The sequence below is a fragment of the Salarias fasciatus genome, chromosome 10, assembly GCF_902148845.1.
Source record: "Salarias fasciatus chromosome 10, fSalaFa1.1, whole genome shotgun sequence".
Classification (NCBI taxonomy): Eukaryota; Metazoa; Chordata; class Actinopteri; order Blenniiformes; family Blenniidae; genus Salarias; species Salarias fasciatus.
In genome coordinates this window covers 8,527,316-8,552,245 of record NC_043754.1, presented here as the reverse complement: position 1 = coordinate 8,552,245, position 24,930 = coordinate 8,527,316, and the positions used below count along the sequence as shown (strand labels likewise).

The 24,930-nt window shown below is 42.0% G+C and overlaps 1 protein-coding gene across 2 annotated transcripts in view; it reads left to right on the top strand.

Moving 5' to 3' along the window:
• LOC115395142 (roundabout homolog 1-like) overlaps positions 1 to 19,401 on the top strand; it is an 85,656-nt gene extending 66,255 nt beyond the window's left edge. Inside the window, exons 5-29 of one of the 2 annotated variants that reach the window (XM_030100537.1) lie at positions 548 to 686; positions 789 to 916; positions 3,844 to 3,968; positions 4,068 to 4,239; positions 6,566 to 6,771; positions 6,850 to 6,931; positions 7,027 to 7,192; positions 8,034 to 8,200; positions 8,290 to 8,411; positions 9,253 to 9,487; positions 10,056 to 10,177; positions 10,358 to 10,529; positions 10,713 to 10,910; positions 11,615 to 11,641; positions 12,283 to 12,322; positions 12,514 to 12,668; positions 12,789 to 13,148; positions 13,228 to 13,347; positions 13,440 to 13,575; positions 15,770 to 15,922; positions 16,001 to 16,431; positions 17,720 to 17,860; positions 17,950 to 18,165; positions 18,283 to 18,437; positions 18,566 to 19,401. In XM_030100537.1, coding sequence (XP_029956397.1) covers positions 548 to 686; positions 789 to 916; positions 3,844 to 3,968; positions 4,068 to 4,239; positions 6,566 to 6,771; positions 6,850 to 6,931; positions 7,027 to 7,192; positions 8,034 to 8,200; positions 8,290 to 8,411; positions 9,253 to 9,487; positions 10,056 to 10,177; positions 10,358 to 10,529; positions 10,713 to 10,910; positions 11,615 to 11,641; positions 12,283 to 12,322; positions 12,514 to 12,668; positions 12,789 to 13,148; positions 13,228 to 13,347; positions 13,440 to 13,575; positions 15,770 to 15,922; positions 16,001 to 16,431; positions 17,720 to 17,860; positions 17,950 to 18,165; positions 18,283 to 18,437; positions 18,566 to 18,580 — 3,983 coding nt within the window. In that variant the 3' untranslated portion in view covers positions 18,581 to 19,401. Of the gene's footprint in view, positions 1 to 547; positions 687 to 788; positions 917 to 3,843; positions 3,969 to 4,067; positions 4,240 to 6,565; positions 6,772 to 6,849; positions 6,932 to 7,026; positions 7,193 to 8,033; positions 8,201 to 8,289; positions 8,412 to 9,252; positions 9,488 to 10,055; positions 10,178 to 10,357; positions 10,530 to 10,712; positions 10,911 to 11,614; positions 11,642 to 12,282; positions 12,323 to 12,513; positions 12,669 to 12,788; positions 13,149 to 13,227; positions 13,348 to 13,439; positions 13,576 to 15,769; positions 16,432 to 17,719; positions 17,861 to 17,949; positions 18,166 to 18,282; positions 18,438 to 18,565 lie in introns of both variants that reach the window. The other variant, XM_030100536.1, reaches the window with a different exon arrangement.
• The last annotated feature ends 5,529 nt before the right edge of the window (positions 19,402 to 24,930 follow it).

Sequence of the window (24,930 nt, the reverse complement as noted above, 5' to 3'; positions counted from 1 at the left end):
AGGGTTTTAATTCCAAGAAATGCATCAGTGTTTATGCATTATTACATAATTGGCTGCTGTTATTACATTTTGAATTTTTTTTTTTTTTACTTCAGTCATAAAATAACTAATTACAATATTAATAAAATGTAATAACAATAATGGATGAAATGTGTTATCGCACTATTGGACTATTATGGACTTTGACACTTTGAAAAAAGGTGAAAATTGTTGCATTTAATATAATACAGGCAGGTATTACAATATTGTACATTAGTGTTTTCAGAACTTTTTTGTAAATACAGAACCCGAGATCTTCAGAGATAGTACACCCCTCCCGTCAGCCGCCCACCGGGAGACGCCGGGCCTTTAGCTTAGGAACCACTGGGTGAATTAATTGCCATGAATGCGTTCAAAAGACAAGAAAAGCGAAGCATCTTCAGCATAAATAATGTGGAAATCAATATTCTCTCTTGTCAGTATACCCTCTGCCTAATGCATTTCTTTTCTTTTGTACACGGCTGTATTTGACTGTGTTTGTATTTCATGCTGCTGTGCTGCCCTTCAGAGCGGCCAACCTTTGTGAGGAGGCCGAGCAGCGTGGTGGTGCTGGCGGAGGAGAGCGTGGAGTTTCACTGCGTGGTTCAAGGAGACCCCGTTCCCACTGTGCGCTGGAGGAAAGATGATTCTGACCTGCCCAAGGGCAGGTAACTCACAAAGGCCCGCTACATACAGTAATTTACCATGCAAACATGGCGTTTCAACTCCTTCTTTCATCTCTTGAGCATGTGTGTCCGTCCTGCCTGCAGATTTGAAATCCTAGAGGACCATACCCTGATTGTTCGCCAAGTGACCTCTTCAGATGAGGGTTCCTATACGTGTGTGGTGGAGAACATGGTCGGGAAGTCTGAAGCATCCGCCACGCTCACTGTGCACGGTCAGTACAACTCGACCTTCACACGTAACACTCTCCAACTGCAGAGCGACCGTCACACTTTTTTTTTCTGAAGTTTCTTTTCATGGATGAGAAGTGTGTGTCTGACAGTTGTTGCAGGCCTAAAAGAAGAACTGATCTGGTCCCTCAGTCACTCAGATTAACCGGGCATCACTCTGTTACAACATTGCCTTTTTATTTAGTCGTTGTATTCATTATAGTGCATTCGCTCGCTTCTGCTGTCATGACAGCACAAACTGGTGAAATGATCTCAGGGGTACTTGTGCGTATGTTTGTTTTTTTCCATTGCACTTCCCCTGCTGAAGGTCACATAACATCTGCAGCAGTCGCCGGTCCTAACAAGCGACATAAAGGCACTGCAGGAGTTTGTTTACAGCGCGTTTCATAGTTATGTCCTCACTAAATTGAAAAGAGAGTGCAAAGTAAATGTTTTCGTGACCGCAGAAAATGGATTCATTTGGTCCGAGACACCCTGCAACAATGACACCCTTCAGTTCTTAAATCACTGACAGGAAATGAGCAGAAAGACACCTCAGACAGTCACACACAGACCGATATTCAGCACACACACACACACACACACACACACACACACACACACACACACACACACACACACACACACACACACACACACACACAGCTTTGACACAGTGGGTGATATATACTGCAAGGACAGTAGGGCTTAATTAAAGAAAAGACAGGGATAGTTGCATGCTGGGACGTGACATGGCTCCAATTACTTTGTCTTCCTATTACTCTAAAATTAAAAAAAAAAAACTGCATCAAAGAGAGCTATAGGTAATTCCTACATTCAGTGAGGAAAAGAGTATGAGAGATAAGTAGAGGTAGTATTATGAAGCTAAGTGAAAACATTGCAGTCTTAACCTCAGGCTTGTTCGAGCCAAAGTCTTGATCATGGAACATTTGGTTAATATTAAACTATTCCCTCACTCATTGTACAGTCTCCAAAGCTGAATTGGCTTTCCTAGCTGCCTTCTATCATACATTAACTGGACTATATATAAGTATATATTTTTCATGTCAGACTGATGCTTGAACCCACCTTACCACAGCCATCCTTGCACACTACTTCCAAAACCAGAGTGGCCGGCCGGCCGGCCACTCATTTCTCCATGAATCTAGTTTGCAGATGTTACAGATGTTCTGCCATTCCTTTCTCCATGTGTGACTATTTGTTTGTGAGGCACACTCACAGCAGAAAGCCTTTTCCCAGCCACGTCTCATTTCAAACACTGTGATTGTTTCTCACCTCATAAGTTCATGTGATAACTGGTTGAGTGTCACTTTTTTTTTTTTCCTACTATGCCTGAAAACAGCAGTTCTATACATTTTACACATGCCAAAAAGTCTGCTGGCTGTAATCAGGGGTTAACAACCTACTTCTGACTTTTATTTTAGGGGTCAGATTGTTTTGAAATAATATAAAAAGCATTATTGAAGCCAGTCTGCCATCCTGATCCTGTTACACCGAGCCTTTTTTATAAAATCACAAAGATACTTTTGCCAAGAACAACTTTGAAAATTGGCTGCATGGAGATAGAAAACCACTACAAAGACACCGAGAATGACCGCAAAAAGATGCAACTGGCTGCAAGGACATACCATGTAGCTACAAGTCGAGGCAAAGGGAATACAAATGGATGTGGAATGACACAAAGAAAGAGACGTACAACAACCGCGGTGAGGAGAGGCGACCACAGTGTGGGGCTGAACAATGAGAGGAGGATGTGAAATGACCACAGAGAAAGATGTGAAATCGAGAAGATGAGAGACTGAGATGTTTTTTAGGCTGAAGATGGAACCCATAAATCAAAGGAGTGAGGAAATCTAATGATAGTCAATGTATTTAAAGTAAAATGTGTTGGAAAACTATATATGAGGTGGAGATCATTGGATTTTTTTTCACTGAGAAAGTTAAGGCACATATATACCAGCTCAGAGAAAGATGGACTCAGAGAAAAGAATGAACTGTTTTAAAATTCCTACCAAACAAAAAAAAAAAAAAAAAAAAAAACTCTTGAGGAAGCAGAAACTACTCAAGCAGAAATGGTTCCTTCCATTGTTAAAGGATCACATTGAAATGTGTGAAGCATTGAAAATGCTTGGAACAGGTGTAAAAAACCTTGAAGCCAAATGCAAAAAATGTAGTTATTAAATGAATGTGTTTGTTGGAACAATGCTACTCGTCAATCAGTCTTATCCAAAAGAAAATTTTGTCACTTCTCTTTTATGTGTGCAAGAAACCTCCTTTAATCTGTCAAAAATCCCAACGAAAACTCAACTCTCATCCCTGCTGCTAATCCCACAAATGCACATTTACTATGAATATCACCGTTTAAATGAGGAATAAACAGCCTTTCCATTGTGATACAATTTGTTGCGGAGCACATAATGTCCTTACTCTGTGTGTCATTTTTATGAATCACATGAACATTTAGTAGTCTTTGATTTCGTGACATTTTTTTTCTTTCATTTTTTTGCTTTTGACCATTTCCATCACGACTCATTCAAGCATTTGTCATTACTGTGTGGTGCATCATTGCAGTTACTCACCCTGATTACTCATTACACTGCTCTTCTCTGTGTCTTTCTCCCCTTGTAGTCGATACCGGTAAGTTGTCATCCATCCCTCATTCACCATCAGACAGCAACAGGAAATCACGAGCCCCTGTCACTGTCCTATCCGCACTGTAATTTCATCCACCATTACAGTATGTAACTCATGTTATGTATGGATAAATACATGAACATTTGATGCTTCTGTTCATTTAAGAGAATCTCTGGCTTCACTTCTGTAGCTTTTATGCTGACTGTTATGTTTTACAACTGATAGCGGTAAGAGTGTGTGAGGCTGCCAGGTAATTAGGACCGTTCCTCTTCCGCAGTGCCGCCAGCTTTCGCCGTACGGCCGAGGAACCAGGTGGCGGCAGTGGGCAGGATGGTCACCTTCCAGTGCGAGGCCACCGGCAACCCACAGCCCGCCATTTTCTGGCAGAGGGAGGGCAGCGAGGTGAGACTGACCCTCAGTCTGTCATCACACTAAATCACAGCCCGGCGTAAATAAAGATAATGAGCGGGTTTACGACTGTGATCTTGGTCTCTCCTCCAGAGTCTCCTGTTCTCGTACCAGCCGCCACAGCCCTTCAGCCGCCTGTCTGTCTCACAGATGGGCAGCTTGACCATCACCGATGTTCAGCGCTCTGATGGCGGCTTTTACAGCTGCCAGGCTCTCAACATCGCCGGCAGCGTCATTACCAAAGCACTACTGGAAGTTACAGATTGTGAGTAAAAAAGTGATGAAAGGGCGGTGCGTGAGGAGGGGAGTGGTTTACGAGGGAGTTTTTCCGGCTTTATTCTTTTGTCTTTGGGCGAAGCAGCCTGCTTCGCTGCTGGTTTGGCCCTTTGTTGAGCAGGTATATTCGGCGGCAGCAATTTTGCTTTGGTGGCAGACTGGCGAGAGCAGCCCACTCCTACTGGATGTGTTAGTTGGCCAGAAGAGGCATTTCATAAAATGTGTTCATGTTGGGCTCAAAATTTTCTGTTTCCGTGGTAATTTTTTGTAAAATGGGGCTGTTTTTGTATGAAACTGTATGCAATGCAATGGAATTACACAAAAAATACAAAATCATTTTGATATAATTAATGATGCGACATTCTACTGCTAATATTTGTTATTACGACTTTAAGATTGACATATGTCATCATTTTTATCATTTGCAGATTGTTTTAATGGGGAAATGGTTTGAGGAGCTATCTTCTAATTTCCACATGATGAAAGAACTGTGTTAATTGCTTTAAAAACCAATTTAAATGTGCTCGCAGGCCCGCGCCAGTGATTACACACCTGTGTGAGAGTATGTCTCAGTTAGTTTGTGCTACTTACATACATTAATGAAGCCGCTTGCTTCAGGTTTTTAAGATTTAATTGACATTTAGGTATTCAGTGCCGATGTGCTGCTGTTATGATGGTCAAGGTTTTGCTTACACAGGAAATAAAGAGGTATGCATTTGGTGAAAAAAAAAAAGAAGGCTGAGGTTCTGTTTTTTTTTTTTTTTTTTTTTGCCATTTTTTTCAGTGATCCGTGCCAGCCTACACTTCTACTTGTTTTTATGTGCTCTCCCCCTCCCCCAAATTCTCCCCATCCTGCAACACTTCTCTCATCCCCCTATTTGGAGTGCTGCATTTGTATGGTAATAACTGGTTCGCATTACCTCTGGCAGTTTTCAAGGCTTGTTTCCATCACCTTTTTTTTGGGGGGGGATATTTTTATTTATTTATTTATTTATTTATCTGGCACCCCTGCCCCCATTCACAGGGTTTTTAAAATGTAAGAGACAGACAGAGAGAGGCGAGAGAGAGCTCTGTTATCTAAGTGGGACTGTTATTAGTTGGGCTTTGCCGTCATGATTGGATCCGGCTCCGGCGTTACCTACTACCCAGTGAACGATTAGTTGCTCTCCGCTGGAGGGGAAAGAGTTGATTTCTTTTCCCTTCACTGCCTGCACTGCCTCCTAAGCTTATTGTTCTCCCTCTTTACCAATTTTCTTCTCAATATCGTTCAAATCTTATCTGTCTCCTGTTTTTTTTTTCTTTTCCGCTTTCCATTTGCGCGACTTTCATCTCTTTTACTTTTATTTCTCTCTCTGCTTCTAAAACTTTGACATTTTAGGAACATCAGCTCACCGTTTCCAGTCACGCACTGATCTTTTATGTGGCATTTTGTTCATTTCTGCTCTACAGTAATAGACTCATTGTTTTGACGTATGGGTTGATATTAACCCCTCTTGTTCTCTGCACAACAAACAGTTTTATCCAATCATATTTAATCATTTTGTTGCATTTTGTCACTCCACTGTTCAAATAATGACCAAGGATGGGCAATTTTGAACAAAATAAGGTCATGTACACTATTCGGAGGGGAAATTATATCCAGATTATGACTAGGCCCGGTCACTTGTCCAACACAGAGAAAGACACGTGGTCTCACATTCACACCAAGGAAGAATTTAGCAACCAATTATGCATGTTTTAGGACTGTGGCAGAACACCAAAAAGATCTGGAGGAAACCCACGCACAGTGTCAAAATTAATTTTTGGAAATTAACATGCAGGTGTGATATTTCGGTGTTGAAATTTAGCAGAATTAAAATTTTTATCTGACTAAAATTTGGCTTTAGTGACCTTTCTGAAACCAATTATGAATAAGCTCATGGGGCTGGGGAAAAAAATGGGAAGGGTGCTACATGTGATCCACGAGTTGCCAGCTGCTCATGTCTGGCATAGTTTGTGACAACTAATCTTCCCCAAAAAATTTGTTTTAATACCATTCCTAAGATATATAACTGCATAAACTGTAACCGGAACGTTTTGGAGTATAATGATTCCACATTTTCTTTTGTCTACAGTTGCTTTTCTTTGTTCTCTGCACTTTTATTGCTGATCGTGGCGGTATCACATTATATAATGTTTCTGTGGAGAACGGAGTAATAGTCCCAGTGCTGCAGTTCTATCATTTATGGGGTTTACAATACAATTTGCTGTGAGTCACCGTGGAACAATTTTTAATATTTTTATTGTTTTTCTTACATTCTTTTGTGTTTTATTAGCCGGATCAGACCACCCTCCTCCTGTTATTAGGCAGGGCCCGATCAATCAGACTGTACCTGTCGACAGCACTGTTGTGTTGGGCTGCCAGACTGCCGGTACTCCACCTCCCACGGTCCAGTGGAGGAAAGATGGCGTGGTGGTTTCCCCGGTGGACTCTCGGACGTCCCTAACGGAGACAGGATCACTGAAGATTCACTACGCCAAGGTGAGGATAGAGAAATAGAGCTTGTTAGAGATCACCCGGAGACAAAACAAGCCTGCTCATGTTGGCTTCTCTCATCAGCTGGGAGACACGGGCTTATACACCTGCATAGCTTCTAGTCCCAATGGAGAGGCTTCCTGGACAGCCTACTTGCAAGTGGAGGGTAAGCTATTCAAAATCAGAAGCTGTAATTAAGGTTTTAACTCTGTGTAGATCGAGATGATGACTCAAGCAGATGTGTTGGTTTTTGTGTTGCAGAGTTTGGAGTAGTCGTCCAGTCTAGTCCTTCAGATCCGAACCTGATCCCGAGCGCTCCGTCCAAACCCGAGGTGACTGAGGTCAGCCGCTCCTCTGTCACTTTATCGTGGAAATCTGGGCCCAGTGCCGGTGGACCACCGTCATCTTACCTAATTGAGGCATTCAGGTAAGGAGAGCAATGTGCTATAGGCAATAAATTACTGCAAAGCCACTGCTTTCATTTAGAGTCTTGTAACTGATTATTAATATAAAATTAAAAGTTTTAGTGAACTTGTAACTTGTAAATGAAAACAGTTGACGCGACCTTCATAGCAGGCTGTTCTTTGCTGTTTGATTGTTATCAAAACCATTTGTTTTTTTCAAGAATAGGTGTTATACTAAGTTCTGCATCACTGCTGTAACTTGGATTCATCTTGTCAGGACTGTTTGCATAATGAAAAGCACACACAGATCATGGGACAAGTTTGTTATAATAAATTCAGATACAACACATAATGTGATTTCTAACATCTAACAATGATTGTGTTTTTTATGATAATATTTCTTTTTGCTGGACTTAAAAGTAGCTAATTGGCTCAGCCTTCGGTAGAGATGCTACTGCTGAGAGTCTGCCCTCAGCCGGCCTCGAACAACTTTTATTTAAATATTTTATATGTTCTCCCTTGTACCTCTTCTTAGGACTTGCAGTCTTTTTTTAATCGCTGTTGTTATTGTTCTTTTTCCAAAAATGTTTAGCTTTGTGACTGATAATCTCCAATATTTCTCTTTTTTGCCAAATTCAGATTTTTGTTTTTTCTTCTCTTTTTTTTTCTGTAATACTCAAATAGATGGATGGATTCAGGCCTTAACTGGTGCAATTTTATGTGAACGTGTGAATGTACATATGTCACAGCATGCACGGTATTAAGAAACTACTTCTAAAGAAGTACTTAGTCAACACTGGTAGGACATGTTGAATCAAGCAGCTCTTGGATTCATATGTTTTCGTTTTTCACCTTGTCCCGCAGTTACACTTTGGGAAACAGATGGGTGACTCTAGCTGAGCATGTGAAGACGCAGACCTTTGTTCTGAAAAACCTAAAACCCGGAGCTGTCTACCTCTTCATGGTCAGAGCGGTGAACGCCTATGGCCTCAGTGACCCCAGTCCCATTTCTGATTCCGTCAGGACACAAGGTTAGTGCAGCTTTTCCATTGCTTTTAATAGACTTTCGGATTCAAAATAAATGAGTAATGCGACTATGTTGCATCCTCCCTTCCTGCAGAGAGTACGTCCACCATGCAGGGAGTGGACCACCGTCACATCCAGAGAGAACTGGGAGATGTTGTGATCCACCTGCACACACCCACTGTCCTGTCATCATCTGCGGTCAGGGTGCAGTGGATGGTAAGGTTGTGTTGTGGTGACTGTCCTGCACATTAAGTACTGCGTATACTTAAAGTTGCTAAAGTTTAAGCAAATCATAGGAAAATATCCAGTGAAGTGTTATAAAAGGAGAAGGATCAGGCTTTGAAGGTACTGTCAGCATTGATGGATTTTTCTTTTTATTACCGAGGTTGTTATAAAGAACTTCAAAGTAAAAAATAAAATAAGCGCATTAAGCTGGCGTACAGTAAAACACCTCTTCATTATAGCTCGGGAGATATATCCTAACACAAGCTGAACGGCATTAAACTTTTATTGTGTTGAAATTGCATTACACTGTTGGATTTTTTTTCTCCAAAGAAAAATAAATCGACAACACAGGGACATAAATTCATTGGTGTGATATATTTCACTGTGAGCCAAGCACATAAACGTGTGTGGATATGTAAATGCCACAACTAAAACCTTGTCAGGGATCCTTTGTCATAACAGTGCGGTTTAAATGGAAAGTGCTTAGTCCTCTCTTTGCCTAGTTTGAACCGGAGCCACACTGAGTGGAAGGTATTAATGACCTCATCTTGGCTCGCAGTGAGAACTCACAGATACTGGGGCATACTAATCTATATCACCCTGTAGGAAAAGCCAATTAACTGAGTTTTAACATCTTTTCCGCTGGGTGTTCACTCACACAAGATGAAGCTTTTGCCTCCTAGATGTATGACTTTCACTCTCACATAAATCTCACGAACCTCAGACATTAGTTTCAGTTTGATTCCGAGCCAAATGCTCAGTTGCTTATGATCAGAAGGGAGGCTGCTTAGTGGCGTTTACGCTGCATGTTTTATCCCCGCCTCTCCACTAGGTCGAGCAGCAGTCGCCGTACATCCAGGGCTACAAAGTGCTTTACAGGGCGTCCGCCGAGCACGGCCAGCCTGAAGGGCAGTGGAGCGTCCTGGAGGCGCGCGCTCCGCGGGAGGACGGCGTGGTGATCAGTCAGCTGAAGAAAGGATCCATCTACGAGTTCAAAGTTCGCCCCTTCTTTGATGAGTTCCAGGGAGCAGACAGCGAGGTGAAGGTGGTCAGGACTTTGGAAGAAGGTGAGGTTTGGTTTGTGGTCTTTCATTCCAAACGGAGTATTAGCAACACTGCGGTGTGTTGTGTTCAGAATTGTGTTATTTACCCATCTCTCTGGTCAACACATCCCCTCTCCTCCTGAATTATTTTTTTTCTATCAGAGTTAAGGGAGAAAAATATATCTTGAGCTCACGCGGTTATAAAAGCACCTCCCTCAGTAAACCAGACAAAAATATCAAGTATTGTTTTTTTTTACAATCTAAGGAGCTGCTAACTCTCAGGTTTCAAGAGTGAAAGATCTTACAGTGCATACTGAATTTTAGTTGATGCAATACTGTCTGATGAATTTCACATTGAGAAGATTTATTGTAAATAATGTCATCAGGTATCATACATTGTCTTTATTTAATTTGTTCAAGTTTTAAGCTCCTTTCCTTTTTTTTAAATCATTATACTTCTACTCAAAAAAGTATTACAACAACCCCCCCTCTGCTTCTTTCCAAATTGCATCCTAATTATGGCCTTCCTTGCCTGCTGTAACACACCCACACATGAAATGGCCAAATGTGAAGAGTTGTGCTTTCTTCTCAGCGCCGAGCCGAGCCCCCCAGGGTGTGACAGTCACCAAGAGTGATGCCAATGGGACCGCCATCCTTGTTTCCTGGAAACCACCTCCAGAAGTAGAAAAGAGTGGCATCATTCAAGAATATAAGGTAAAAAAAAAAAAAAAAAGAAGAAAAAAATACTCACATACACACTCACACACACACACCCTGAATCAGTTAGGATGTAAATTTCTGTCTGTGTGAAACTGTTGCCGCCTGTCGTACTGTCGGACCTGTCCCTCGGGCGATCACTGTCATCCCATATTCCTGTTCACTTCCTCCTGTCAGATCTGGTGCCTGGGTAATGAGAGTCGCTACCATGTTAACCAGTCGGTGGATGGCTCCACTTTCTCGGTGCTCATCTCCAGCGTGGCACCAGGAATTCGCTACAGCGTGGAAGTGGCGGCCAGCAATGGGGCCGGGCCCGGGGTGAAGAGTGATGTTGCTTTCTTTCAATTAGGTAAAACCTTTTTTTTTTTCTTTTTAAGACAGTATGTTCCAGATTCTTCAGTTGAAAATTCAGTATTATTCCAGAGTTTTCCTTCAACTTCAACTTCATTGTGTAAAAAGTTTGGATGGAGGACCAACGTTGAGGCTTTTTAACGAATGTTTGACTTCCCTCTCTTCTCCTCTCATTGGTCAGACTCCTCCGGCCAGATGGTGGATATCAGTGAGGAAAAAGACACTTTGTCCCAGATTTCAGATGTGGTGAAGCAGCCAGCTTTTATTGCTGGCATTGGCGCCACCTGCTGGCTGGTTCTCATGATTTTCAGCGTGTGGCTCTACCGCCACCGCAAGAAGAGAAGTGGCCTCAGCAGCACATACACGGGCATCCGCAAGGGTGTGTACTTCTCTCTTGTGGCTATCAGTACGTTGTGAATGTTTCTGGTCATACAGGCCACGCATGTACAGAACAGGTTGCAGCAGTCCTTTTATGAGCGCACAGAACGGCCGTTCCGAGCGTGGGAGTGATCAAACCTTGACATGATGCCTCCGCGCTCAAAAGCAGCAGCCATGTGAGAGATATTAAAGATTATTTTTCACAGGCTGATAAGCAGATCACATCAAAGGGGGAAAAAATATCCAGTCTAATCTTCCTCTGACACAAAGACCTCGGGAACAAATTTGCATTTCAGACGACACAGACATCCGAAGGCTGACCTTTAATCGCTTATTTGTAGAGTGTCATTTCGTCCAGACTTGTAGGCGCAGGCCTGTCAACCTGCCATTAGCATGTCTGCCGCAACACTGCTGTTATTTTCATCACCCGTCTCTCAGGTTTGCCTGTCACCCCCATTAACCTTCACCTGAGCTCTCATGTCAAAGACGGAGTCAGCAGTAACACTGATGGCATGTGGTTATTTAAATGTTTGTATACATCAGATTTTTTTTTTTCATATGAGAAGATGTCAGCCACACAGCAGGCATTGCATGTGACGTAAAACCTCACACCCTGAAAAATGATTGCAGAAATATTAGGTGCTTAAATGAAATAATGCTTAAGATACTGATCCGTTCTGCTTTGCTTTTCCTTTGTCTCTGCAGTCCCTTCATTCACCTTTACACCTACAGGTATGTAATGTTATTTCTATCCTCCCAGTGACCTTATGTCTAACCGACTGCACAAAACACACAATAGACATGAGGGGGTTTTAAAACAGCTCACGCTGATAGCAAAAAGTAAGTTGATGACTTACACGTTCCAGTTAGAATAAGAAGTTTACTAAAACATCTAAAAACAGAAGAAACTCTGAATAAAATTCATGCAAATGTAGATGACAATGACAAAAAGAGAATGTGTTTTTCCCATAAACATCTGCAGGCTAATTATGTGCCAAATCGCACTTGCTGGGCTTGGTTCATTTGATTAAATAAAGGAAATGCGGAATATATTTCACAGTGGGAGTCCCATTCATTTTCAGGTTTCGCCGGTATGAAAGACAGTCTCAAACAGTGTTTCTAAATCAGTGGTGGAGTTATGTGGAGTTGGGTAAAGGCTCAGGCAATTATTTGTGTTGTCTACATGCAAATTAAACCAGACAGTCAGACTTTGCACCCTATGGATGGGAGCATGCATTGAAGTGAGAGCAGACTTTTGACTTTAGGTTCCTGCTCCGGATCCTTGCAACACCTTTCATTGTTTTCAGCGCCTTTGGCGCTTCCTCTTTTTGACAGCTCATCAAGGTTGAATGTTTTGCTCTTTCTCTTTGCAGTCGCTTATCAAAGGGGGGAATCTGTGTGCAGTGCTGGCAGGTGAGTGATATTTTTGTCCCTCCTGTGTTATATAAAGGCAAGCAGGTGGAGTGCACTTCCAGTGAAGAGGCACTAGGGGGAGGTGTCTCTCTGCTCTGGACGAACTGCACATCACACTCCCTGCCCTTTCACTGCTGATTTGAGGAGGTGGCAGGTTGTGATTGACAGCTCTGCGGTCCTCCCTGTTGCAGACCTGGCCTTCTCAGCATGGGTGAACCTCTAAACCAGCTGTGGCTGCCAGACAATTGGCCAAATGCCTGTGCCAATCACAAGGACTGTAGCATCAACTGCTGCAATAATGGCAACGGCACCAGTGACAGCAACATGACAACATACAGTCGACCAGGTTAGTGTGAGATTTCATCCCAAAGAGCAGCGAGAAATTGTGTCACTAATAAGAAGGCAGTGTCGGCGGTTTGTGACTTTCCCTGTCTTCATGTGCCGCTTCTTTGTTCTGTGTACTCAGCTGACTGCATAGCCAACTATGGAAACCATCCAGAAAACAAACAGGGAGGACAGCTTGGTTCTGAGACAGCCATATACAGCGATGTGAACCTCTCCAACAAGCTCAATGAGATTAAAACGTTCAACAACTCCAACTTGTGCTATGCAAGTCCAGGAGGGGATTCAGCAGCCACGTATGAGCCCATTCCATATGCCACCACGCAGCTCATTCAGGCAAGCATAAAGAACAAGGCAGCCGCTGGCGGCTCTGGAGCCGAGCCTCTGGACATACCCTGCTGGAAACAGCCTCCCAACCTGCCTCCGATAACTAAAGAGATGGCGGCACAGATGCAGAGCAACATGATGGAGCAAAACAGCAAAGGTAGTGTCAGAATTTACATGCAGCACAACAGATTTATCCAAAAAAAGGAAATCTGCTGCAAGTTTTTCTTTGTGTTCAGATCATCTGCAAGGAGGTGAGGGAATGATTCATCCTAAAATTATGCCCTACAACCAGAGCCGCGATCACAGCACAGGAGGCTCACACCATAGTTCAGACAGAGGCAGCAACAGCACCTCAGGTGAGGCCAGCGTCTACTCCGTGCCACGTTTAATATTAATGAAGCAAACGGCGGGTCTGTGTTTACCTTGATGTTTACTTTTCATTTCTCAGGGAGCCAAAATCAAAAGAAGGGAACGCGGGCACCAAAGATCCCAAAACATAATGCACTGAGCTGGGGAGAAGCCCTGTCTCCTCCCCATGCTAATGCCTGGGACTGCGACGAGTACAGCCTGCCGATGGAAAGGAGGTGAGAAGCATGTGCTGCTGCACAGATCGTGATAATACCCATCTGTCTGTTACCTGCTACACGTTTCCGCGATCACGTCTTGATTATGGAAACATGCACCTTGACATCAAAGTTGAAATATCTGTACACGATCCCGCTTTCAACATGTGTTAACATGTTTAGGTTTTGGAGGAGCTCAGTCTAGTGAAATAATGTATTCAATTTGGTATATATCTTTCCAGGCTCATACACACTCACGCTCAGACAGGCTCCACTCATCCCCTTCCACACCAGGTTTAATAATTCTGATCTAATCTTGAACCTCTGATACTAATTTCATGGATTTCAAGGTGTGTTAGGGGCGCATACAGGGGCCTATTTTGTTGAGGGTGGGGGGAGTTCAGCGAGGTGCAAACAAAGACAGGCTGCAAATATTAAAGGGACGTCAGATGAAAGAGTGTGAAGCTTTAAAACATTACAGCTTCATGTTTCAGAGCTTTAATGGTAATGCAGACAAAATAAGACGAAAAAACGTAATTATGATTCTTTAATTATGACTTCAGAGTTAACTGCATTAGATATCACAGCTTTGTTTGACTTTGTTTTTAAAAAAACATTTATGTGTTGTGGTTGGTTTGCGGGTAAAACAGCTTTAATCGCTCTGCAGATGAGTTACAATTTATTTAAAGTGTGTGTGTGTGTGTGTGTGTGTGTGTGTGTGTGTGTGTGTGTGTGCGCAGAGTCGCATCCCTGTCAGGTTTTTTTTGATCTGTTTGTCATATTTTGTGTAAGTACGCACCGTTCTTACACCCCGCACTGCACACTTGTCCTCTTTCCCTCTTGTCCTTGCAATGTTCCACACACGTTTCCTGTGATCACGCAGACTTCAAGATGTGGAGCTTAGGTGTCGGGGAAAAAAAACAAAAACAAAGAAAGATAGAGGGGTATGCAGACTAGTAGGAAGAACTATCCCAGCCGTTACTCATATTAATGTTGTTATTTTTTGTTGGTGTGGCACAGATTATCGGATCTCAGTTTTGTGTTGTAGAAACTTGTTTAAAAAAAACAAAAGGTTTTCTTTGAAATGGTGGTTTGGTGGGCTGGATTTGAGCATCTTGTGGTTTTGGATCACACTCATGTTACACACTTTTTCCATCACACTATGCAATACATTTTGGTTGGAAGCCAGATTATTTCACTTTGAAAAGCAAAATATCATCGTCCACAGGAAATAATGAGATTTGCTGAGGATTGCTAGTCGGGGGTTTATATAGCATTATCATTTTGGTTTGGTTTGCTTATCATCAGGTTAAGAGAGTAGAGAGTTACTTTATTAAGTCAAAAATCTATAATTTATGCAGAAAAATTATATACAATGAAAGCTATATATACATATATTTACATACCCATATACAAACATATATGTATACATATATACACGCCTGCACATACTTGCATTTACAATGAGTACACCCCACAATTAATAATTTCTCTTTTTATTAAATTATCATTATTTCTATACTCATGACCAAAACTAATCATTTATCATTAAGAAAATGGGAATACGTTTCCCAACTGGGTGCAGAAGTGTCGTGCTCTTTTGAATAATGCACATTTTCTACTATTTCTTCTTGACTGACACACAAGTGCCAAAAATTAGATTAGCAGCATCTCTCAATGTGCCAGCTATCGCATATTATGTTGCTCATTATACCAACTGTAGCCATCCACCTATCCTGACTGGGATGAAAAAGTAATATGATAAAGTTATCTGACGCACACATGCCTAATTGGAGATATGCTGTGAACACCTGCAAGCCTTCTGTCAAAACAAGAGCGTATTGTCACAGCAAGCACTTTCAACCAAACTAATTATACAATTTAGATTTTTGTCACTGTCAGACAGTCACTTTACTGTTATAGCAGGGTGTACATAATTGTAATGGCTTCACTGAAATGTACAACGAAGAGAGGGAGATAAACAAGTATGCGTTAAAAAAAAAAAGATGAGCAGCATGTGAGCGATAAAAAAAAAAAAACAGATTGTGCGGAGTGCTTATTGTTCACTTTTGCACGTTTTCCTTTATGGACTATTTTGAAGTCGGGCTGAGGCTGGTTCATTCATGTCTAATGGGCTGTGACTAATGTGTCAGAACTGCAAGCCCCCCTCATTCCTTTATCTATCACCTTATGTCAGCTGTCCTTTTCTTATCAGTTTTGATCCAGAGGAGAGAGGGGAAGGCTGCCCCACCCCACCAGTCAGAGGAGCGGCCTCATCCCCCACCGAGGTGTCGTACAGTCACCCAGCAGCCACGTCGTCGCAGGGAGACCTGAGCAACGGCCTGCACAATGGAGCCGAACAGCTCAGGTGGCATTTATCGCCTCTTTTTAAAGTTATTTCTGCTAAAACTCTTGTCATGACAAAAATGCTCTCATGGTTTTCCAGCCATCCCGGATCCCTTTCCCCGACGCACACCTACAGCTCAATACGCCTCTGCGTGGACGTGGACGAGCAGGAGGAGAACGAGGACGACGCGGAGGGGGAGACGGATGCGGAGCACGCCGACTCTCACTACAGCCAGCATCACAACCATCACAAGCACAAGCACCAGCTGCACCACCCCTCTCCACACAAGCTGCTGCTCCACGGGCTGGAGCAGACCCCAGCTTCCAGCACCGGGGATCTGGACAGATCGGTCACAGGGTCCATGGTGAACAGCTGGGGCTCGGCGTCGGAGGACAACATCTCATCGGGCAGGTCCAGCGTCGTCAGCACCTCGGAGGGGTCCTTCTTCACAGATGGCGACTTCAACCAGGCGGTGGCCTCTTCGCGAGACATCGTGGGCCTGCGCATGTGCAGATACCCAGAGGAGTCAGGTGAGACAGCTGTCAAAACTGCATCACTGTGTGGCTACTGTGGCTGTTTCACATAGAAATATGTGCTGAAACTGGTCCAAAACAGTGGATCATGTTTCTCAGTGGAGTGATTGATGTATTACAACTGAATATATGAATGGAATGTTACATACATGTAAAGAAAAAGGAAAACAAAAGGTAGAAATTCAGTAGTCAAATTCCTAGTAATTACTCTAAGTTACATAGATACATAACTACAGTATTATACTGCTTTTTTTCCTTTGCAAACAGTTGAATGTCGTGAAATATTTCAGATCTCGACAAAAACACACACATTGGCTCCTGATGGACTCAAGTCTTTTACCATCACGCCAGTATTTCAAATTGACTAATTCTAATCAACAATAGAAAAATAATCAAAACTATTTTAGCTGAGAGTTCTCATGCCAGCTGTCAAAAATAGTAGGAGTAGGATATGTGTAAAACTATCATCTATTTTATAATGAGAAATTCCCAACATCATTCGCGTGTGTTCCTAAACTCAGCTCTCATTCATTTTCCTGTTGCTGTGCTCCAGCACACCTGATTTAAGTATTTAAATGGCGGCGTCTTTCGGCAGCACCTGGATGACTCGTTCACTGGAGTCAGGTGTGCTGGAAGACGTCTGCGTCATGCAGGGCGATCGCTCCTCAGGATCAGGAGTGGAAAACACGAGTCTGATTAGGCCCCTCATGCGTTCCACGCGGTAGAAAACTAAAACATAATAACAACACAGCATTTCCTGAGGAAAACTACAGAAACACTGTACAGCGCCGTTTATTTGGTGACATGAAGGCTGTTGTCTGCTCTCAATAGGTATTGATTCTCATCCACGCTCTTGTAGCATGCTGTAAGTGCAAATAGCTTCCTATTCAAACCATTTCTCAACTAAACCTGTGTACTCTGGCATCCACAGCTGCTGGCAATTTACCCTGCAACAAACATATGTAATATGTTTACTGCAGAGAGAGACCATAAATACTGATACTCTATTATAAGCATCCTGTATGCACACAAAGATTTATCAGTGTACATCTCAGCTTTGCACAAAATGTTGACTATTTTAACTAATTTCAACTAACTGCTAACTAATCCTGATTCCCTACTTATTAAGCAAAATAGAGGTTTCTCAATAAAAATGTCAAAAACTGTTACACTGACTTCATATCAAGACCATGATGCTCCCAGACAGACGCAATATGTTATGAGTTTTACAGATAAGATGTCCTAAACTTTAAATATTTGTGTTAATCCCGTGTGGTGATGGAAGGCCGGCGGCCCCAGAGACCCAGCAGCCCCATGTCAACAGATAGCAACATGAGCCCCGCAATCACACATAAAAGGCCCCGGAGGCATAAACAGAGCCAGTCTGGTCAACAGGGCTACCCATCCAAAGACGTTTTCAACGATGGTAAATATGAGCCGAGAATGATCGATCTGCTCCTGCGTGACTTTGTTAATCGTCAACATTTGAATGTCTGCGCTCTGATTCGTCCACAGACTCCTGCATGCCTCTGAACTTCACCAGCCAGCTGTCCCACGGAGACTATAAAGTGAGGGGGGCCACCCTGCCCCGGATGGGCTCCGGCGAGGCCCGGGGCCGGCGAGGCAGCACGGGGACTCACAGGGTCAGAGAGGGCGCGCTCGAGCCCAGAGAGAACCAGGAGAACCACAAGAATCAGACAGCGGGAAAAGGAAAACACCGACAGCACTCAGGTGCTGTATGCATTCCAGTTTCAACAACGAAACCTTGTAAAAAAAAAAAAAAAAGAATAAACTGTGCTGTTGCTGAGGTTGTTCATCATTTTTTTGTGTGTGTGTTTTGTCTTTCAGAATTTGGGGATGTTCTTCTGTATAGTCGTCCCTCCTTCCCATCAGGTCAAACTCCAAGAGAGGCGGATGAATCTAACACATCCGGCTTTTTGTCATTCGGAGACTCGAGGACCAAACAGGGAGGACATGTGGTAGTTACAGGAGAGGTAGAAGAGGTAATTGAATATAATGCTACACGTGTAGTGTAATTCTATCTCTGAATATATGTGTTGGGTGTTGAAAGTCATCGAAATTAGCTTTGCAATTTTGACAAGTTTTCCTTTTTTTTTTCTTCTTTTCACAGTTCCAGAACAACTAAGAAGCAAAACATGTGGACAAAAGATATCCTGCAGCTGCTTCACATAAAGGACTATGACCTTTCTGAAATGGAAAAAAGACTCTGAAATTACTGCACAATACATATAATTGTTTTTTTTACTTCGAAATTTTCATTAGGTGTTGAAAAGAAAAAAAAAAGAAGAAGTGCTCTCATGTTTGAGTCCCCTGACTTGGATTTTGATGCACTGTTTATTTGTTGATCATGTTTTATGGGGTGACCAGCCCCTCCCCCCCCCCCCCCCACCGGGACCCTGAACTGCTGGTTGCTCGGTAACGTAAGATGAATGCACATTTGATGGCGGTCGTGAGTGTCTACAAAAAATATTGTCCATGCCGACTGCTTGACGCGGTCCATATGAACTTTGTTTGTCAGTCGTCTTTGTTCTTTTACTGTAATTGATATACAGTCATTACCAGCCATCTTGTAAATTGTTTACTGCCACAGAAGTGCTTCAAATTCAAATTTTATATAACAGTGTTAATGTTTTATAAGTGATGTACATCTTGTCTTTGTATTATTTGTCCTACTTTGGTTATAAAAGCACAATCACTTAATTTTATTCTGCCATTGTTAAATGAATTTCACTCTGGAGGAAAACGCTTGTTTAAGCATTTCATCAGTTCACTGAGGCTGAGGAAAAGATTGTTTGTTGTGATTGTGCATTCGGTTGCGTACTTTTGAGCTGCTTTACATTCGGATTTGAGCTATCTGTTGTGTGTACTGAGAGAATTGCATGCAGATTCACCTGAAGGAGGTTTCACCTGACACCCGGACTGCTCCGTGCTCCCTCAGGATGAGGACAAGTCTCATCATGGACTGGTTCCATTTATTGTTTCCCTCCACTGAGTTCATTTTATCTACTCCTGTGTTCCCTTAACCTTGGCCGAAACTCCTGGAGTACAGCTGGGAAATAATCAGAATTTACCAATGCACTGACGAGGAATCGCTTATGGATATATACTTCCTTGAATTGCTGTTTGCAACTGATTGACTCTGTATTCTTATAACTGTCACACACAACATGTGTTGCAAGCTGTCTCAGCTGTGTTGTATGAACGTGGAGCGAGTGTCATGCCGCATGAGTCCAAAACAGCAGATGGACTTTGAGCCAAATTTTGCTGTAAGTTTGTGCAAGACTCTTGCAACATAAACACAGCTTCCAGATTCCTCTGAGAGTGAAACGTGAGACTGCATCTCTGTGCTTTATCTCCTCCCCTGGCTTCTCCTCATGCACATAATTGCCACAAGAACAATTACTAGATAACTGATGAGCTTAATTATTTATTTTTCCGTGGCACCTGCAGCATTCAAGAATAACCTACAGGATGATGGGTTGATCTGCATAATAACGGCCATCAAGTCCAATTCAGTGGAAATAAACATCGAATGTGAAGTCTGATCCACTAAAGGTGTGAAAATTAACGCAAATATAATCTTGCTCGGTGCAAAATCGGACTTAAACCTGGATCTCTTGAGGCTTGAAGTGCGAACCACTATATTGATCATATAGGTACCAGTAATCAAAAAAACAGTAGCTGAAAGTGATTCAGGTGAATTTAAATTAAGCTTTGTGCACCAGAAGTTATTGCTTTGTTTATTTTAGTTATTTTCTCCAGCTGTACTCTGCGGGTTATTTATGAACAAATATGTCACTTTAACTACTCTCTTTGAATAAACATTGCTGTCTTAAAGCAACTACAACACTTGAACAGCTCATTTGTGAAACACAACAACTCATCTTGCAAGGGTCAAAAGAGGAGGTGATTTTAAGCAGCGCTAAGTCAGACACGGGTTAGGTTTTTTTTTTTGCCGCTTTTCATTTGTGTTTTAAAGAGGCAATTTAAAGTTAGAAAAAAGTTGTCATGGCCATTTTTTTGTGCATTTGTCTGAAAGCACATGCAATACCGAAAAAACCTTGACAAGAAGGTGGAATAAAAAGAGCGAATCATTTCTGTGAATCAAATGAAATGAAAGTACATGAAGGAGGATTTTCATGACGACAGAACTTCACTTTGTGTATTTTAAACGGGCTGAAATGATTTTGAAAGTCATGCCTGCGTGTTTAATACCACACGAAATTAAACCGACAGAAGTCAGAAATCATATAGACGTGATGTTTGCCGCACTGGTTACAAGCAAGGCTGCTTCAAAGACATTTCTCCGCTTGTGTCTCCTGAATTCTAGCAATCACAATTCTGCTGAATGTCTCCCAGTTTGTCTCGTAGGCACATTAAACCCTTTGCCTTTTCGCGGTTGCGAGGTGAGGTAGATTAGAGAAACAGGAGAAAGGAGTACTGAGAGGGCGTGATGAGATATGCCGTTTAATTAACCTCGCTTATGAGCCTTCGACAAGAGAGCAGCTGGAAGCCTTTGAAATGAAGAAAGTATTTCACAGATGTCTTTCAGCACATTGTGAGGTAGGTTGGTTATCCCAAGACTCACATGGTAAGCGGTGTGTCATCCGCAAATAAATACACTGATTGTATAATTGTGATTTATTACCAAGAGACATCCTGCACCGATTCTGCAGCCAGGCAGGAAGATACTGTGACATTTAAGATTATTCTACCTCCAGCCTGAGAAAATGTGAAAAAAAAATTATGAGTAATTGCATGCAAGCTCTGCCACAAGGCAGTGTGTAATGTGTATTCCTAGTTCTGTCCAAAACGTGTAATACAGAGGGATGTTTCTTTGTCCTTAATAAGTCCTGCGGTCTTGAGGACTTGCTCCATTGTCTGCCTCCCCACAACTCCTCCGACCCAGCTTGTACTTCCCCTCAGTCTTTTTATTCCCCTTTAATTATGATGAGAAACATAAACGTGTGCGTAGAGGAAACACTGGACCGGGAAGCATCACAGTTAAATTGCATTATCTCAGTTTTTTTTTCCACGAGGATCTACCCAAAGCCGGTATTGCTTTGGTCTGCTGTGCACTTCATTCCATTTAATGGGCATCTTGTGAGTTTGAGCCCACTTGCAATATCATTTCTGTGCTGGACGGGCTAATGATATAGTAGCCAGCAAAAAAAAAAAAAAAAAAACTTTTATTATTTCTGATGCAGCCATTAAACTTATAGCTTAGATCAGGGCTTTTCAAAGTGTGAGAGGATGTATCTAACTCGCTCAGCTCATGCTTTGTCTCGTGCCAAGCCGCTATTTCTGCTTCGATTGCTTTTCCCATAATAAGATCTTATTGTTGGGATCCATAGGCATTAAAAGCATAACTCTGATAAGCATTTATATATATTCGGTTACGCTTATGATTTAGCCCTAAGGCTTATTTCATTATTTCAATTAATCTCTATTGCACTTACAATGAATTCGCTAGTTAAAAAAAAAAAAAAAAAGTGTTTTAATTGGATTTTGGATAGTTTTGCTCACATATTTCCACATTTTTTTGTTAAGTGTCACTTCAAAAATTAACACCTCACTAAGGAAATGCATTGATCTGATCCCCAGATTTTTTTCCCGTTGCCCTCCTCCTTCATGTTCCTCCAAACGGATGTTTCTCTCCGACTGGTTCTGTTGGAAGTTTAACTTTCCGTGTCAGGCCGGTAATTTTTCCAATCCAAGGAACGGATTAACAGTCACAACATGCACATTTACAAGCTCAGATGGGGTTCCGATTGCTGTATTCTCATTTCACAGACAGCAGACATCACTGTACCGTGCTGTGGTTTTAATACTCATTAAGCTGTTTCACATAAGAGGTGAGCTGACGTTCACATCCACATTAACCTACCTCCCCACACAAAGTTGGTTTTCAATGTCACACTAAAAAAGTGAAGCTGATGGAATCAATCTGTTTAATTCAGACTCATTTAGGTGTTTGTCAAATATTTCAAATTGCTTGGAGTCTGCCTGTGTTGGGAATTGAATTAGAACGGTTAGCTCCTGATGTTACCAAGTGGAGGATGAAATGAAAAATGTATAAAAGCAAGATGCTATTAAATCCCATTTGGTGTTTGAATTAGACTGAAAATCTATTCCAAACACTTAAAACCTCTCAAATCGTATATATGCTCAATTAAAAAGACACCAGCATCCATGATTTAATATCAGAAGATGTAAAACTGTTTGGTATCTGCTCTTCTTAGTAACTATCCGGAGTGTGAGACACAACTTTAACAACAGTAAAGTGGGAAGGTTTGTAATGCAGGTCCTGAAGGTGAGTGCGTTAAATTTAGTGTGTCAGGTGGCAGTAATATGTCTCTTTTCTTTTAGTTAGTAAGAACTAAAAGTCAATTGCACAGTGATGAAGGGAGAACAGGTGAAATGTGCATGTTCTCCTTTCGCACGTCTGAGAAATAACCAGATACTGAAGAGGTCACCGGTGCCAGTGTTGGTGGTGGAATTGAGGAACCAAGACAGCAAATATCATCTAACATTGTGTAAGAAACCATAGAAATTATCACAATTATATGAACCTTTTCTCAATCAATGATTAAATCCCAAAATAAGTCATTTCCATGACACGACATGACTATGAAACAATACAATCCTCGTTTTGCCGTGCACTGTCGGTCTGCTCTGGTTTTCACAATGCATGCCACTGATGGCAAGAGAGCCAGAGGAGGATAATCTCTTGACCTTGTAAAGTGTGTATGCACTTTTCACTGAAGTGCCCCCTTCGATCTCCTGATTTAAACACAGCCGCCAGAAACACTTGTGTGAAAAACACTGGAAAGAACTGAGGCCACTCAGCACTTTTCAACCTACAGTGGTTTCAATTTGCAGGCCTGTCTGTAGAATCATGATCCACAGCAACATGCATGACTGAAGTCTGATCCTCCCTTCACACCAGCTGGATCATCGATATAAAAAAGTAGGTATGGAATAAGTGTACAATGTGATATTAGATCTATCTATCTATCTATCTATCTATCTATCTATCTATCTATCTATCTATCTATCTCAATATATTGCTTCCTTCACTCGCCATCATTTCAAAACATGCGGTATCTAAAATAAAAAAATAAAGCTGCTGTTCGTCTGATGGATGTACACAATAGCTAAAAGAAGAACAAAACACCGAAGAAGAGTATAATAACATTCATGCTGTTTTCTCTGAAGAGAAAAGCAATTCTCGGGTGCACTTGCTTCTATGTTGTTACCTTCTATAATACATAAAAATGCTGCACAGCAGGCAGGAAGCACAAAAGCCTTTTCAGTAGAAAAAAAAAAAAAAACTGTGAGAACATCTTGTATGTTCTGCTTGTGAAAACTGGTTGACCTTCTTTACAGCTATGCATCTGTCAACAGCTACGACGCACTGTAATGTTTATTCTGACCTTTTTGTCCCGTTTCGAAGATGGAGTGATGTGACCCGTGTGATGCTTCCCTATATGGCTCAAAATAAATCAATCATTGATACAAAGCCTCAGTATCTTTCTCTCTTTTTGGGTAGCGACGAGCACAGAAACATGTAAATTGGCTTTACCATGTGGTGTTGAATCATTTTTACAGTGTTTACTCGGACATCCCTGCAACGAGGCGCTTCATGAATTATTCCAATCAGTTTAATGCAATGGAAAATGAATTCTGTGCAAGATTCACTTTTTGTGACTCATGTTTTCTCCACTTGAAAAGCAACTCGCCGGCACCATGAATGACTGCTGTCACCTCGCACATTTTCTTTCTCCTCTCTTTTTTTTTTTTTTCATGCGCTCTCTTTCTCCCTCTCAAGGACAACTGTCTACAGTGGGTTATTCAAGTGTTTGCCTTGGTTTCTAAGATACTGTTCGGTGCGTGTGTGTGTACGTGTGCGCACGCCCGCGCGAGCTGCCAAGTTTCATTTTCAATTTTGCTGTGTTTATCCAGCAGATTCTCTGCAATCTGTTGACAAAGAGGCAGCCATGACAGCTAGGGCAAATGTGGCAAAATTGCACAGTGGCTGACAGAAAAAATGAAACTGATGGCTGTCAGCTCTGAACATCTCTTTATAAGGGGACAGATCTATAGAGGCTCGGGCTGTGTCCTGTGGATGAATGCATCTCCTGTGACCCACCAGCTCCACCGCATATCCCAGTGAAGTGCTCACATTCAGTTTGCCACCGACAAACAAATCTGGGCTAATTTGGAATTTACCGTTTGACACAAAACAAGAGGTGTCTTTTTCATGAGACGTTATTTGTTGACATGGGTCCCTACTTGACATTGAAAATATCGGGATCAAAGCTCTTTATTCTATGCATGCACATACACCCTGCACACATATACAAGCTGTTTTGTGAGAGTGCTTTAGAAATAAAGTTGAGTTGAGTTGAGTTGATTGGCAGATGCAAAGTCTCCACAACACTAACTCACAACAGCTCGTGGAGCAAATCACCT